At 53.3% G+C, this 15,670-nt stretch overlaps 1 protein-coding gene across 4 annotated transcripts in view; it reads left to right on the top strand.

Moving 5' to 3' along the window:
- Positions 1–15,670, top strand: part of RFX2 (regulatory factor X2) — a 92,026-nt gene that overhangs the window by 65,671 nt on the left and 10,685 nt on the right. For 2 of the 4 annotated variants that reach the window (XM_018050916.1, XM_018050917.1), the window contains exons 6-13: positions 3,666–3,740; positions 8,567–8,748; positions 9,944–10,063; positions 12,160–12,275; positions 13,166–13,284; positions 13,574–13,683; positions 13,942–14,096; positions 15,139–15,236. In XM_018050916.1, the coding sequence (XP_017906405.1) occupies positions 3,666–3,740; positions 8,567–8,748; positions 9,944–10,063; positions 12,160–12,275; positions 13,166–13,284; positions 13,574–13,683; positions 13,942–14,096; positions 15,139–15,236 (975 nt within the window). The remainder of the gene's footprint in view (positions 1–3,665; positions 3,741–8,566; positions 8,749–9,943; positions 10,064–12,159; positions 12,276–13,165; positions 13,285–13,573; positions 13,684–13,941; positions 14,097–15,138; positions 15,237–15,670) is intronic. The other 2 variants (XM_018050919.1, XM_018050918.1) reach the window with 1 other exon arrangement.

Below are 15,670 nucleotides of genomic sequence, written 5' to 3'. Positions count from 1 at the left end.
CCTTGAAAGGATGACAGACAAATTATGATTATTTAGACTTGGAGATCTGGCCCGCATTTTCTCAAAATGAACGTCTGTGAGCCTGACACATCCAGGGAAACAACTGACAGATTTTATTGCCAATATGTTCTACAAAAAAAAATTGTATTTTGGAAAACTGGTATCTTGCTGAAATGACTGGATGTTTTTGATATTGTATGATGAAATGTGTCAGTATTTGGAAGATCTGCAAATTTGGTAAACCAGTATTTTCCAAGTGACCGGTGCACAGTGTTAACAAAGGCATGTGAGTAAAAAGATTCATTCAAATTGCAAGTGAGACTTAAGTTTTTTTTAATTATATAGTTTTTACTGAGGTAAATTTCACAGAACATAAAAATGCCGCATTTTAATTATGTAAAAGGGTACAAACCAGTGGCATTTGGTACATTTTTACAATGTTGTGTAACCATTACCCTATCGAGTTCCAGAACATTCTCAGCAACCTGTACCAGTTAGGAGTCACCTCCCCACCCCATTCCTTCCTCCTCCAGCCCCTGGCAACTAAACTGATCTGCCTTCTGTCTCCATGCATTCACCTGTTCTGGACAAATGGAAGCCCTCACACGTGAAGCCCTCACATGTGAAGCCCTCCCACGTGGCCTTCTGGGTCTGGCTTCTTGCACTGAGCGTCATGTTTTCAAGGCTCATCTGCGTTGTAACATGTGTCAGCGCCTCACTCCTCTGGGGGCATGAATAATATTCTGTTGCATGTGTGGACCATATCTTGTTTATCCATTCATCGGTGCCTGACATTTGCATTTTTCCGCTTTCTTGTCATTATGAATAACACTACTATGGACAAGTTTTTATTAGAACACTTGTTTTCAATTATCTTGGGTCTAATGGCATTGCTGCGATTCATGGGGTTGCAAAGGGTCGGAGACGACTGAGCGACTGAACTGAACTGAACTGAATGGCATTGCTGGGTCATGTGGCTTAACCGAATGTCTACCACAGTGGCTGAACCATTTTGCATTCCCACCAGCAATGGACAAGGGTTCCCAATTCCTCCCCATCCTTGCCAACACTTGTCATTACTATTTTTCTTATTTCTTTTACTAACCGTCCTCGTGGGTATAAAGTAGTACCTCATTGTGGTTTGGTTTGTATTTCCCTATTGACTGTTGATGTTGAGCGTCTTTTTAATGCGCTCATTGGAGACATATCTATTCTCGACTTTTGCCCATTTTCTAATCAGGTCATCTTGTCATTTTGTTTTTGAGTTGTGAGAGTTCTTTATAATATTCTGGATATAGGCCCTGACTAGAGAGATGATTTGCAAATATGTTCCTCCATTCCGTGGGTTGTCTTTTCACTGTCTTGATAGTGTTCTTTGATGTACAAAAGTTTTTACTTTTGATGAAATCCAATTTATCTTTTTAAAAGTTTTTATCTTTTTTTAAATTTTACTTTTGGTGTCATATCTAAGAATCAATTCCCAAATCCAAGGTCATGGAAATAACCTTATTTTACATGATTACTTCAGGTTTTCCTCTAAGGGTTTTGTTGTTTTAGCTCTTACATGTAGTCCTTTGATCCATTTTGAACTGATTTTTGTATATGCTGTGAAGCGAGGGTCCCTCTTCATTCTTTTGCATGAGGCTATCTATTTATCCCACCACCATTTGTTAAAAAGTGTCTTCTTTCTCCATTGACTGGTCTGAACACCCTTGTTGAAAATCAATTGACCCTGGATGCATGGGTTTATTTCTGGACTCTCAGTTCCATCCCATTGTTCTCTGTGTCTGTCCTGTTCTGGTACTGCACTACTTTGGTTACTGACTTTGTAATCAATTTTGAAATGAGGACTTGTGAGTCTTCCAACTTGGTACTTCTTTTTCAAGATTGTTTTGACACTTGGGGTCCCCTGCAATGCCATATGAATTTTAAGATCAACTTATCCATTTAAGAAGGCACCTGGAAGCTGTGTAGAGAATTTTGATAGAGATTGCATTGCGCCTATAGATCAGTTAGGAGAGGATTACCCTCTTAATAGTAAGTCTTCCAGTCCATGAACATAGGATGTCTTTATTTGTTCTGATCGTCTTTAAGTTCTTGAAACATTTCATAGCTTTTTCAGTGTACAATTATTTCATCTCCTTGGTGAAACATATTCCTAGGTATTTTATTCTCTCTGATACTGTTTCAAATAGGACTGTTTTCCTCATTTTATTTTCATATTGTTCATTGCTTGAAATAATTGATTTTTGTATATGCATCTTGTATCTTGCAACTCTGGTGCTGATAGTTTTTTCTGTGGCTCCTTCAGAATTTTCCATATTTAAGATCATGCTTTCTGAAAACAGAGGTGGTTTTGCTTCTTCCTCTTCCATGCAGATGCCTTTTATTTCCTATTTCCTCTTACTCCTATGGCCCTGGCTAGAACTTCCAGTACAATGTCAAATAGTAGTGGTGAGAATGGACATTCTCAGCCATGGTCAGAAGAGGTGGTGGGTGAAGTGGAAGCCCCTGGTTCCTGAACACGGCTCTAAGAAGTGGTCCACGTGGACTTTTTGAATGCACTGGGCCTGCTTTTTACAGAAGCATCTCTGTGGTCTTTGCCTCCCCTGGGTCCTGAAGGGTCATTTCTTCCAGCAGAGCTCATGTTTGCATTTTCCATGAAAGAGTTGGGCTCAGGGGCTTCCCTGGTGGTCCAATGATTAAAAGTCTACCTTGCAAGGCAGGGGACACTGGTTCAATCCCTGGTCCAGGAAGATCCCGTATGCCTCGCGGCAACCAAGCCTGTATACCACAATTAGAGAGTAGCCCCTGCTCTCCATAACTAGAGAAAGCCTGCTCACAGCGACAAAGACCCAGTGCAACCAAAATTAAAATAAAAAATAAATTTAAAAAACAGTTGGGCTCAGATGGGGTTGCCACACATGACCAGGTGTCTCTTCCTTTGCACAGACCTGCCATGGTCCCTCAGCCCACACCTCTGAGAGGCCTGAGATTCTATTTCAGAAGCCCTCTCCCAGGAAGGCACCCCCCTTGTAAGCTGCACATGACTCCCCACCAGTTGGTCCCATCTCTGTGACCCCAGGAACCTGTGCCCCCCGATGGCAGGGCTGGGGTCGTGGCCTCTTGGTGTTCTCCCAAAGCCTGCAGCCAGGAGACCCTGGGGATTGCAGCATGACAGGCTGACCTGTAAACCAGCGCCACAAACTGTCCCCACTGTCAGTGATCCTCTGAGTCTCCCAGCGCACTTGACGAGTGTGGGGAGCAGCAGGCGGTTATTATGCTGACTTCGCTTAAACTTGAACTTACACAGCCACTAAGTCCTCCTGTTGTGCGTGCTCACATGCAGACTCGTTAAAACTTGGCTACCCACGTAGACCGGCCCGTATAGACGGGAGGACCCCACCTGCTGCTGTTGTCTGATGGGCTCTGGGCACCTTTGCATGTGATGAAGTAACACTCCGGGCCAAGGCTTCACTACCCCCTCACAATCCATTCCTCACCTAACCCATCCCCTGCCTGTGTCCAGCCTGGTTTCTGTTCCATAAGCACGCGGATCTTTGTTTGGATATTAATACAAACAAATCTTGGCTGATGCTAACTATCTGATTTCCTTTTTTTTTTTTTTTTCCGTTTTGTTTTGTTTCTGCGCACATTTTCTTTAGCTTGAAATGGCGATTGAAAACCTCCAAAAAAGCGAAGGGATCACCTCTCACAAAAGCGGTTTACTCAACAGCCATGTAAGTGTGCGTCGACCTGCTGGTCTGCCCTGCTCTGCCTGTTACCTACATAGGCATTTTAAAAATCAAACAGGGCGTTCCCTGGTGGCCATGACCACAGGTTCAATCCCTGATCCCAGAACTGAGATCTGGCAAGCTGTGCCGTGAGGCCAAAAAAAAAAAAAAGAAAACAATGAGTTGACACCTTTAAAGTGCCAAAAAGGGGAAGGGGGAAGCCAACCTAGAGTTCAGCAAGAATATCCTTCTACAGCGAAAGGAAATCAAGATAGACTCTCCCTTTGTGAGAGGAGAATCCCTCTCCTGGTGGGACAGGGATTAAACTGCTTAGTGTCCCTAACATCCTGCCCACCAGGCCTGGCAGAGGATAGCATTGTAATAAATTCATACTCAAACAAGCCACCACCAAAGAATGATACCGGATTTTATGGGGGCTGCCATAAAGGTTCTTGGCTAATTCTGTAATTAGCTCTTTGGGGGAAAAAAAAAAAACAAATTGGTAATTGGAAGGACTTCCCTGGCTGTCCAGTGGCTAAGACTGCACACTCCCAGTGCATCATGGGTTCGATCCCTGGTCAGGGGAATAGATCTAACACAGAGTGGCCAAAAAAAAAGGTAATTTGAGAAAGGGTAAATCAACTAAATCCTACTGATTTTAGCTGCATAAGACCCTTCTCTGTTGGGGACACTGTGATCACAGGTCCAGGCCAGGATGGCGAAGACGGTCTTGCCTCCCATTGGCTTTTCTGGGCAGGATGGGGGCAGGGGCGGGTGACAGCCCAGAGGCGCAGCTGCCAGGGACAGCTGAGGAGGGAAAGCGCCAGTCTCCCCCAAACTCCTCCCTGTTCCCTTTACCTAAACGCTCTGAATTCAGCTTTAACTTAACTGGAGATTGGTTCAGCATTCTGAAGGAGGGACAAGTGGCAGCAGTGAGAACGTGCTTTGGGCATCTTTTCTCTGGCACTTGGCTTGGGATTGGACGTTCCTTGGAGAATTAAAACATCAAAGAGAAGAAATCCCCATTAGTCAAACCCGACCCCAAATGTGACCCCAGCCCGACTTTTATACTGGCTTAAGTTCAAAGGATACTGTTCAGGCCGGGGCGGGGGGAGGCAGAAGCTCCACCCACTAGGGAAAGATCCAGAAACTTCTGGGTTTGTGGAGGGGCAGGGCACAGGCGTGGCCAGAAGCTGCAGCCCCCAAGCTGAACGCCAGAGGAAAAGCAGCCTTAGACTCCAAGCAGAGAGAGTAGAAAGTCGTCAGGACACATTCTCTGCTCTGGGACCAGGGCTCTTCAGCTCTGGAGCGGACAGCGCAGCAGCGGCACCGCGTGCGACGCCCAGCGCGCGGAGAGGCGTGAGGAAGGCAGGGTGGGCGTGGCCCCGGGAAATTTACAATGTCTCTGCGAAACGCAGACGCCCTGTCTCTGGCCGCGGGGCTGCCTCTGACTTTCTGACACTTCTCTCTGGAAGGTGGGCTTGCCTTAGCTCCTTCCCCCCAGACTAGCATCCATTCCTGAGTTTCAACTGCGAACAGGAAGAACCTCTCTGTGTCCATTTTCTGCTTGCTGGCTTGTTGAGTCTTTTCTTCCATCGGGAGCTTGAGGAGTAGGATCTGGGGCATGGCGACTCAAAGAGAAGAGGAATGAGGTCTCTGGAAAGAGTGACCCCGCGCGCTCACTGGTGGAAAACCGCCAGGAGCTTGTCTGGGCCGGGAGAACCAGGAGAGAGCTGAGGTGTGGCCTGGAGACCGGCGGCTGTGTGTCCTGCACGGAGAGCCTTTCGTGGTCCTCCCCGGCCATGCTCACTGGAGACAGTTGACATGGGCGCCACCGACCACAGTCCCCATGCCCGGGCAGACGAGCCTGGTGCGGGGCAGCGAGATGCCCTGGCCCCGAGAAGGCTGGCCTGTGCTTCCAGACCCATTCTGACATCAGGGTCACCTGAGCTCCCCAGACTGCCCTGGGGGCTTGGACAAGGGGGTGTGTGGGTTGAAGGGACCTTCTGGCTTGGTGTGGGAACCCCCAAGAGAGAAAGTGGGCCCCAAGGCATCTCTGAAACGGGGAGGAGCAGTAATTTGGTGGCAGGAAACGAAAAACAGCTGTTTTGGAGGAAGGAGGCTCTGGGGGTGGAGACACCATAGCCCGCCAGGGTGTCTGCGGCCTCTGGGTGTAGCCACACTGGCCAGGCACACACCACGCCCCAGGGCTGCCCCTCTGCTGTCCCCCAGTCTGTCTGGAGAAGGCCCCAGTCGTGGGTCCCTGCAGAAATGACCTTGGTCTACTGCATAATCTGCTATTCCTCCCCTGGGAGAAGGACCTGCTTTTAGGTGAATCATTCAGATTATATGACTTTGTTTTTTTAATCAAGAAACACATATTGTAAAAAATGATTTAACCTTCAGTAGTGGCACCGTGACAGGGCCATGCCCTGCAGTCTAGGGTGGGGCTGGGCTGGAACTGGCAACTCTAGGGGCTGGTCCTCTGCCCAGAAGCTGCTCCAGGTCACGTGGCAAATGCCTCCAGCGGTGGTTGAGGTTGGACTGCTGTGTTCTGGAGTCTCTGAAACCCCCTCACCACTCCCCTCAGCTACATCCTCAAGTGTCCAAGGTGCCTGCCTGCCTGGAGGAGCAGTACCACACAGGTGTTCAGGGCTGGAACCCGAACCCCACCCGAAGCCCACACCCACCTCGCCTCCCGCCATCTTCCCAGCTCACCTAGGACAGCGAGGTCCTGCTGGGGGCTCTACCTTGCCTTCCCTCCTCCTGCAGCCACACCCAGTGCTCCAGGAGTGCCCCTTCAGAACCACCTGGAATCGGACGACTCCTCCCACCCCTCCCACCACGGCCACAGCCTCTCACCCCACCCCCAGCCCCCAAATCTCCCGGACATTGTAGCAGAGGCCTGCTAGCCAGGCATTGCTCAGCTTCCAGGCCCTTCTCATGGCAGCTGCCAGAGTGGTCCTGCTAAAAACCTGGGTCAGGCCCCACCCTTCCTATGCACACAGACTTCCGGGGCTCCCCCCTCCTTAGAGTAAAAACCCGAGGCCTCCCCGTGGCCAAGAAGGCCCTGCACGACCTGCCCCATCCCCTCCCTGCCCTCCCTTTCTCCCTCTCTCCCCCTTACTCATTCTGCTTCAGCCACCTGGACCTCCCCACTGTTCCTGCAACACACCAGGCACAGTCCTGCCCCAGGGCCTTTGCATACGCTGTACCCTCTGCCTGGGACACCTTCCCTCAACTCACTCCCTCAGCTCCTCCCCCCTGCCCCATCCCTCCAGCTCCCAGCTCCCTCTCCTGGATTTTACTCATAACAGCACCAGCTCTCATTTTGAGCATTTTACTTATTTTTTGTGGGTCGATCCTCCAATGAGAATGGGCGCTTCCACGGGGCAGGGGGCTTTTGTCTATTTTGATCACAGTTGTATCCCCACCACCCAGGACAGGTGGGTGGATAAATGTGTGGGCTCAGTCACTTCAGTTGTGTCTGACTCTTTGTGACCCCATGAACTGTAGCCCGCCAGGCTCCTCTGTCCATGGAATTTTCCAGGCAAGTACACTGAACTAGGTTGCCATTTCCTATTCCTGAGGATCTTCCCAATCCAGGGATCTAACTGGCGAATCTTGCATCTTCTGCATTGACAGGCAGATTTTCTACCACTAGTGCCACCTGGGAAGCCCAGGTGGATAGATGGATAGATGCAAAGCTGAATTATATGAACAGAGTGAGGGTGGCTCAGGAGCCACAGTCAGGAGCATTTGCTCCCAAGAGTGGAAAAAATATCCTGAAGGACAGAGGCGCTGGGTGGGTGGGCAAGTCTGGTCATCCAGCCCCTACCCCCTATTTGTATGTTAGGAGCACATGTGTTCGGGGGTCCTGTGCCACCAGGGAGCCCAGAGCCAGCGCGAGTGTTGGGTTCTGTGGCTTTGCTCATTAAAAAAGGGATTTGACCGTATCATCAACAGGAGTGCAATCTGGACAGATCACAAATGTGGCTAAAAACGTACTTTTTCCCGGAAAAGATTCTCTTTATTTGCTACTGACTTAGAAATCATGCAAATATTGGCAGAGAAAATGGCGCAGAATCACCCAGAACCAAAAGGTGATCCTGTCACCCTCTCACTGTGCTTGCATGAGGGTGCTGGGACCCCAGCAGTGGGTTTGCCGTGGGTGAGGCAGAGCTGTGTAGGGAGGAAACTGGGCCTCCCGGTCGTGTAGTGTCACTGATGAGTGATGCTCAGCGGGTGGGGATGACGCCAGGTCGCGGCATCCGGCAGTGCGCCTGCATATACCCCGCGGTGCTTGCTCAGGCGGCAGGTGAGGCTCTGCCTTCATGGAGCCTGTAGACCGTCCCCCAACCTGAGCACAAGACTTGGCCATTTGTCTTCCTCTCTCTCTCTTTCTCTTTCTGGGTTGTGAGTACAGGGACATCGGTGATGCTCCCTTGCCCTGGGCACCGTGCTGATGCACCGTCGAGCTCGCCTTCGTCCGTCTTTCTCTTGGCATCAGACGATCTCTGTCCCCATGGGTTTAGGAAACGTTTGGTGTGCGGGACCTGGGGGGCTTTCAGTGATGATGAAGACATATCCTAAGGTCTCCATCATGTTCAGGTTTTTATAAATTAAGTCAGGGCACCTGAAAGTCTGGCTAGAAATAGAGGGAATAAATGGGTAGACAGAAGCTACTGATTAATGGGTGTGCCCAGGTCTCTTGACCCCAAATTGGTGACAGTAGCCGTGAGTCTCCGGGTCATGTTCGAGGTGGGCCAGCATGTGACGTGCGATGGTCCCAGTGGGTCCGTGTCAGCATCGGGCGTGTTTTCTCCGTCCAGCTGCAGTGGCTCCTGGATAATTACGAGACTGCGGAGGGCGTGAGTCTCCCCAGAAGTTCACTCTACAACCACTACCTGCGGCACTGTCAGGAGCACAAGCTGGACCCGGTGAACGCCGCCTCCTTTGGGAAGCTGATCCGCTCCGTGTTCATGGGCCTGCGGACGCGGCGGCTGGGCACCAGGTGGGTCCCCGGGGGAGGCTGGCATCCCTGACCTGCCTGCCCACCCCCTTCCCTTATCCAGACACCCAGCTTTCAGAGAAGGTGAGGCACCCTCCTCTCCACACACCTGATGTCCAGAGCTCCAGGTGTACCTGGACTTGGTCTGAATGGGTAGCAGCCAGGCCACCCCCCGTGGGGAGGGGGAGTGGTCACCCATCTCCTGGGGACAGGACACAGGCTTCCCCTCAGCTCTCTCTCTCCATTTGAAATTTTTCATAGTAACCAACTTTTTCAACAGCAGCCTCCAGGTTGTCTAGCAGAGTGGGATTCACCGTGTCTTGATGCTTTTTTGCTGAGCCTGGACTGGCCCACTGAGGGCTGCCCTTGGGTGACAGCAGCCAGGGGCTATCATGAGCAGGAAACTTACCCCACAAGAGCAATCAGGTCCTCCTGCTAGAAAAAGACAGCCTTGCTATGCTCAGAGCAGGGGCTGGCCCATGTGTGAGGCCACCCTGCGTGGCCTTGGCCTGTGGCCTGCGGCCTGCCAGGGTAGGTGAAGGGTTCACCTGCAGCCTTTGTGAAACTGGCATCCTGGAGAGCTCTCTGCCACCTTGGGATCCTTGACAGAGGAGATTCTTACAAACCATGAATGGATGGGGGGAGGAGGGGCAGCTGGGCCCTGGTTTCAGGGACATGACCACCACTACCCTGGGCCTTTCCAGAAGGCTTCCGGGGCCTCCACCTTCCCAGGGTCCTGGGTGCTGCCTCAAGACGGGGGCTCAGTCCCGCTATGCGCCTCTCAGCACTGGTTCCACTCACACTTCATGTGGGAGGGGCGCAGACTCCACCTACTTGCCCACGTTTCCAGCTCGGGAGACATGGCAGCTCGGGAAGCAGGGTGTCTGCAGGCCGCGTGTCTGTTCCCTCCTAGGAGTCCCTTCTGACCTGTCTCCTTAAGGAAATTGTTCAAAACCCTTTGATCATTTCCCCCATAATAAACTAAGGTAGAATCTCCCGGAGAGCAAAGTCTACAGAATTCCCTGAACTTCTCTGACCACGGACCGGTCTGTGAACACTCCCCACACGGTCCAGGGAACATGGGCCCCGAGAGCCCAGGGAGGAGGCCGGGACATAGCCCTGGTCTCGTGGTTCAGGACCCCGGTCTCATGGTTCAGGACCCCTGCGGGGAGAGCTGACCCAGATGTTCGGTTCCCAGGGGCAACTCCAAGTACCATTACTATGGGATCCGCCTGAAGCCAGACTCGCCCCTGAACCGGCTGCAGGAGGACACGCAGTACATGGCCATGCGGCAGCAGCCGGTGCATCAGAAGCCCAGGTGGGTGAGCTGCCTCAGGCCAGCCTGGGGACTGGCCGGCCCGCCTGCGAGTTCCACTGGGGGCAGTGGACGGAGGGGGCCTCCGGGCCATTGACCACATCCTGGAGGTGGATGAAGATCAGCCTTTCGCTTCCGCTTGGCATGGAGTGAGGCCAGCAGGACGCCTCCGATGCCGGGCCTTTGTTATGGTCGGTGAACCCACACAGATCTATCTTTGTCACGCCGGGTCCACAGCTGACGTTAGGGTTCACTCCGTGTGCGTACATTCTGTGAGTTTGGACAGAGTTGTAATGAGATGCATCCACCATCACAGGACCACACAGAATAGTTTCACTGCCCCGAAGGCTCGCGCCGCTCCTCCTTTTGCGCTCTCCCCGTCAGCCTCCAGCAACCACGGCTCTGTGTTTTACTTGCTCCTTTGTTTTCGCCTTTGCATAGTGCCCTAGAGTTAGAATCACAGTCTTGCATTTTTCCTCCGTCTACAAAGAAAGAAAGAACATTGAACACAGCCCCAGAAGCAGGAAAAAGAGGCTTGTACACCGAAGTCGCTGCTTCTTCCTGACCTTTGGGTCTGATGGCTGGAAAGGCCTGGTCATTTTGGGGAATGTACTCTGTGCATCACACACCTACTCGCCTTTTAAAGCAGGAATCAGCACAGTTTTTCTGTAAAGGGACAGAGAGCACATACCCCCGGCTTTGCAGGCAGACACTGTCTATGGCAGACACTTCAGCTCTGTCTGTGTGCATGAAAGTCATTACACACCAGGCATGAAGGAACAGGTGTGGCCAGGTGGGGATCAAACTATATTTCAAAACAGGTGGTAGAAATGGCCCTCTCACCACCCAAGTTGGAAATACCTGGTTCAGGGCCCCACTGGAATGTCACCTCCCTGGCCCCTTCCGGTCACCCCTCTGCCCCACGGTGTCCCAAGCCCCTTTCCAGAGTCTACTCAGCTCCAGGGCAGGGGTGCACCCCACTCACCTCCACTTGGCACCTTCGTGCCTTCGTTGAGCTGCATGGCTGACACCCCATTGTAGCTGCTTAAGGGGTCCCGGTGACTCCCAACTACATGGAGGTCACGGGAGGGAGTCCAGAATGTTCTCCGGAACCAGCAGTCCTTCCTGTTCCTGGTTTTCCCCAGAAAGGGGGTCCAGCTTCCTTTGTGGGGTTCAGGCCCCTGAGAGCACCTGGAGAATTTAGATGCATGTTTCACGGCGACAGGCTTGTGCTGTTGGCATGGGGAGCCCATCCCCCGGTCAGGAGGGCCACGCACATCTGAGCCACATCCTCCCACCTCCCAGCGAGCCTGGCCCCATGTCCCACAAGGAAAGGAACTCCTACCTCAAGCTGGATCCCCCTTGTCCATCTGGGCTCCAGACAGTTACCCTGGGAAGCCCGTCTCTGTTAGTTTCTCAGTTTGCTGCCTAGACAGGTTGTCCACTGCTTTCTGGCTGAGGGCAAAACACAGTCTCAGAATTTGCTTCAAGACCATATAAACGTTTGGGACCCTATGTAAAGAAGTTCACTTGTCTTCTAAGAGAGAATTATTAGAATATATACATATAAATGCAACCCAGGGGTCCATCAACAGATGATGGACGAACAAATGTGGTCCAATCACATGGTGGAGTAGTATGCAGCCCTAAAAAGGGAGGGGATTCTGAGCCCTGATACAGCATTGATGAACCCTGAGGACGTGATGCTGAAGAAGAGAAGCCAGACACAGAAGGACACACTGTCTTTTCCACGCTCAGGAGGTCCCTAGAGTCAGATCCACAGAGACAGGCAGTAGACGGGGCCAGAGGCTGGGGGAGGGGATGGGGAGTGAGTGTTTAAAGGAGACAGCGTTTCAGTATGAGGAGATGCGAAAGTTCTGGAGATGGATAGTGGGGATGGTTGCCCAGTGGTGTGAATGGACTTAATGCTGCTGAGCTGTGCATTTGAAAGTGGTCCCAATGGTAAATTTTGTGTGTTCTATTTGACCACAAGTTTTAAAAAATTACACACCCTCCCCAAACCAAATCTTGTCCAGTCCTCCGGCCCCTCCTGGGGAGTGCCGTTGGGGCCTCATGGTGGCTCATGTGTTCCCTGCCAGGTACCGGCCAGCCCAGAAGACGGACAGCCTTGGGGAGAGCGGCTCGCATAGCAGCCTGCACAGCACGCCCGAGCAGGCTATGGCTGCCCAGAGCCAGCACCACCAGCAGTACATCGGTGAGCCACCCCCACCCCCACCCCTGCCTCCGCCCCCCGGCACAGGGCCTGTTGGGAAGGCTCCGGAGCCACTCAGCACCTCTGGGGTGGGTTTCGGCACCAGCAGCATCTAAAGGGCTACTTCAGACAGCTTTCCTGCCACCTTTTCAAGTTCGAGTAGACTTCCTTTGTGGAATTGCTGAGGTTTTTGAATTATCAGCATGTGCCTCCCGTATTAATGGATATTAATCCCCCCAAAATGGAGTAAAGTGACCATCAGGAAAAAATAAGTAAATAAAATGAAATGCCCATCGGAAAGAAGACTAGATGTACTTTGGGTCTGACCCCTCAGCCTGGCCCCTCCTGGGGGCCCCGACACAGGGCAGCCTGGCCTCTCCCCTCCTCTTCCCTGGGAGGGTCCCTCCCCAGCCCAAACAGTCACTGCTCCGGAGCAACAAGAAAGCGTCTTGACTCAGCCCACTTCCCAGGGCAGCCGCGGGAGGTGCACACACACCTGAAGACACGGGGTGCTCTGTGCACTTTAGTGCATGCTTGAGCCCCAACAGAACCCTCCCGAGTTAGGGCCTCCTGGAGAGGCTCTCACCCCAGCCCCCCGGCTGCCCCCTTGCTGGTGGGAATGAAGAGCCTGCTGTGTGCTAGGCCTCCTCCCCTCCTTTGTGTGAGTGTGTGTGTGTGTGTGTGTGGTGTGCATGTGTACTTAACATCACCAGGAGCTGACAAAGTCGTCCCCACCCTGAATCTGAGAAAACCGAAGCTTAAAGGTGGTGTGGCAGATCCTTGGGGCTGCGGCGGGCCATTAGCACATCCCACCAGCGTCCCCAGCCCGCCGGCCTGCCAGCAGCTCCTGCACGCTGTCCTCGGCCCTGCTGACCCCCACCTTCCTCCCCCAGATGTGTCCCACGTCTTCCCCGAGTTCCCGGCGCCCGACCTGGGCAGCGTCCTGCTGCAGGAGAGCGTCACGCTGCATGACGTCAGGGCCCTCCAGCTGGCCTACCGGCGGCACTGTGAGGTGACTGGCCCAAGCCCGGCCCCGGGGCTCCGGTGGGTGCCTCCCTCAGCTGCATGGGGCCAGCGCCAGAGTATCCCTGGGTGTCCCTGCTGGGCGACAGGGAGCAGACAGCGCCAGCCTCCCTCCCTGTGGCCGAGGATTAGATGGACTCTCCCTTTGTTCACCCCATCCCTTCTCGTGTTCTCTCTGGGTTTGGAAAGACCCCACTGCAGCCCGGCTGCTTGCCAGTATGTTCTGACGACAGACACCTGCGCACATGGATGTGTTTAACCAGTGCGTTTACTCCTAGGCCACTTTAGACGTCGTCATGAACCTCCAGTTCCACTACATTGAGAAGCTGTGGCTCTCCTTCTGGAATTCTAAATCCTCTAGCGATGGTCCCACCTCTCTACCCGCCAGGTACTGCCTGCCCCTCGGCCCCCAGACGTGGCTTTCTTCACTGGCCCGGGTTTACCCTGCAGACCACCCCAGACACATGCTCTAGCTTTCCAAGAACTGGCGCTCAGACACCCTCATGCACTTGTGGTCTCAGGGTGACCACGGGACGGGGAGCTGGCCTGCACCGGGGAGCAGCCTTACCCGGCTTATCTATCCCAGGAGAGCTGCCCCTGAGCCGAAGGCTGACCCGTTTGCCCTGGTGTCCCCTGTCCCCTGCAGTGATGAGGAGCCAGAAGGCGCCGTCCTCCCCAAGGACAAGCTGGTGTCTCTGTGCAAGTGCGACCCCGTCCTCCGGTGGATGAGGACCTGCGACCACATCCTGTACCAGGCGCTGGTGGAGATCCTCATTCCAGACGTGCTGCGGCCCGTGCCTAGTGAGCGCCCTGCCCCGACTAGCGCACCCAGTGAACGCTCCACCCTCTCCTGGCCCCGCACCCGCTAGCGCCCAGTGAGCGCCCGCCCCGCCCCTTCTTGACCCGCCCCCACCGCGCCCCCACTCATCTGGTCCGATAGATACGACTGATACTCTGGGGACCATCCCAGGGGCCTGTCCCCATTCGCCCCCGTGGCTTCCGGAGGCGGTGACACGCCCACCACTAGGAGGCGCCCGCCTGCTGGCCCCCTACTTAGGAGCTCTCCCTGGGGCTCCCAGGCCCCTGAGGGTGGGGTCCCCACCCCATGAGAGTGAGGGGGCCAGGCTCTGAGCCTCATTTCCCCAAGGCCTCTCTGTAAACACTCGTGACTGTTAGAGCTGGGGAACCTCCGTCTTTTTGATAAGCTGGCCTGTGCTTTTTATGCCAGTGAAAGGCAAATAGCAAAACCATTGCCCTTGTCCTTTGGCCTTGCCTTCCTGGAAACTGTTCAGTGCAGTGTTCTTTTAGAGTCTCTGTGCTAAGGTTTGAAATTGGGGTATCTTTTTTTTTGTAACACTGGGATTTTTTTTTTGGTTTTTCAAAAAAAATGTGTTTCATTTATTGCAAGCTGTCTCAAATTTGGAAGTCGGTAGAATACATTTACACACATTTGTGTGTATCCGGGGCTCTCCCCCTCAGCACTGGGGGGTGTGGAGCAGCATCCCCTACCCACTGGCTGCCAGAAGCCCCCTGGTCATGGTAGCCACAGATGTACCCAGACATGGTCTTACGTCATGTGGGGCAGGGTCGCTGGGGTGAGAACCGCCAGTGTAGACACTGATGAGCAGAGATGAGCGATGAAGGGTTGGCACCGGTGTCAGGGTCCACTCAGTGTTCCTACTCAGAGGCTCCCTCGTAAGAGCCCCAGATGCTCAGTCTCTTCTCAGCTGTGTTGCTTGTTCTCGGTGGGGATTCCCACGGCATGTGCATCTCTTGCACTTGAGCTGATTCTGACGGGGGAGGCTGCCTTCCTCCCAGTTAATACCACGGCTTGTGTCCCCAGGTACCCTGACACAAGCCATCCGCAACTTTGCCAAGAGCTTGGAAGGCTGGTTGACCAACGCCATGAGCGACTTCCCACAGCAGGTCATCCAGACCAAGGTAATGGTCAGGGTCTGGGCCTCCAGACCACACTGGTCACCCCGGGAGCGCCTTGTGCTGTGAAGGGAGGGGACTCCTCTCTGTCCCGGGGGAACCTGAGGGCCCCTGGGCTCCAGAGAAAGCAGGCTGCTCCCGAGTGTCCTAAAGATAAGGGGTCCTTCCTGAAGGGCCAGGGATGCCTCTGATGGGGGGCGGGTGCTGGCAGCTGCTGGCCTGACCGAAGGTGTCTCTGCTGGGAGACTTTTGGACTGAATTGGAATAAATTGAATATTTCCCTGCTCACTGTAGGAGGGGGATTCAATCTCTTTGTGGTCACCCTTTTTTGCTATAGCCTTGACCACAGATGAGACTATAAAATGTGGAGACGAGGCCTCTTTGTAGAGAAGGGGTGATCACATTCCTATCTCAAGCATGCCTACAGCCTCACACAGGTA

Source organism: Capra hircus, chromosome 7, assembly GCF_001704415.2.
Source record: "Capra hircus breed San Clemente chromosome 7, ASM170441v1, whole genome shotgun sequence".
Taxonomy (NCBI): Eukaryota; Metazoa; Chordata; class Mammalia; order Artiodactyla; family Bovidae; genus Capra; species Capra hircus.
Note: the sequence above shows the minus strand (reverse complement) of the source record. Positions and strands in the feature narration are given on the sequence as shown.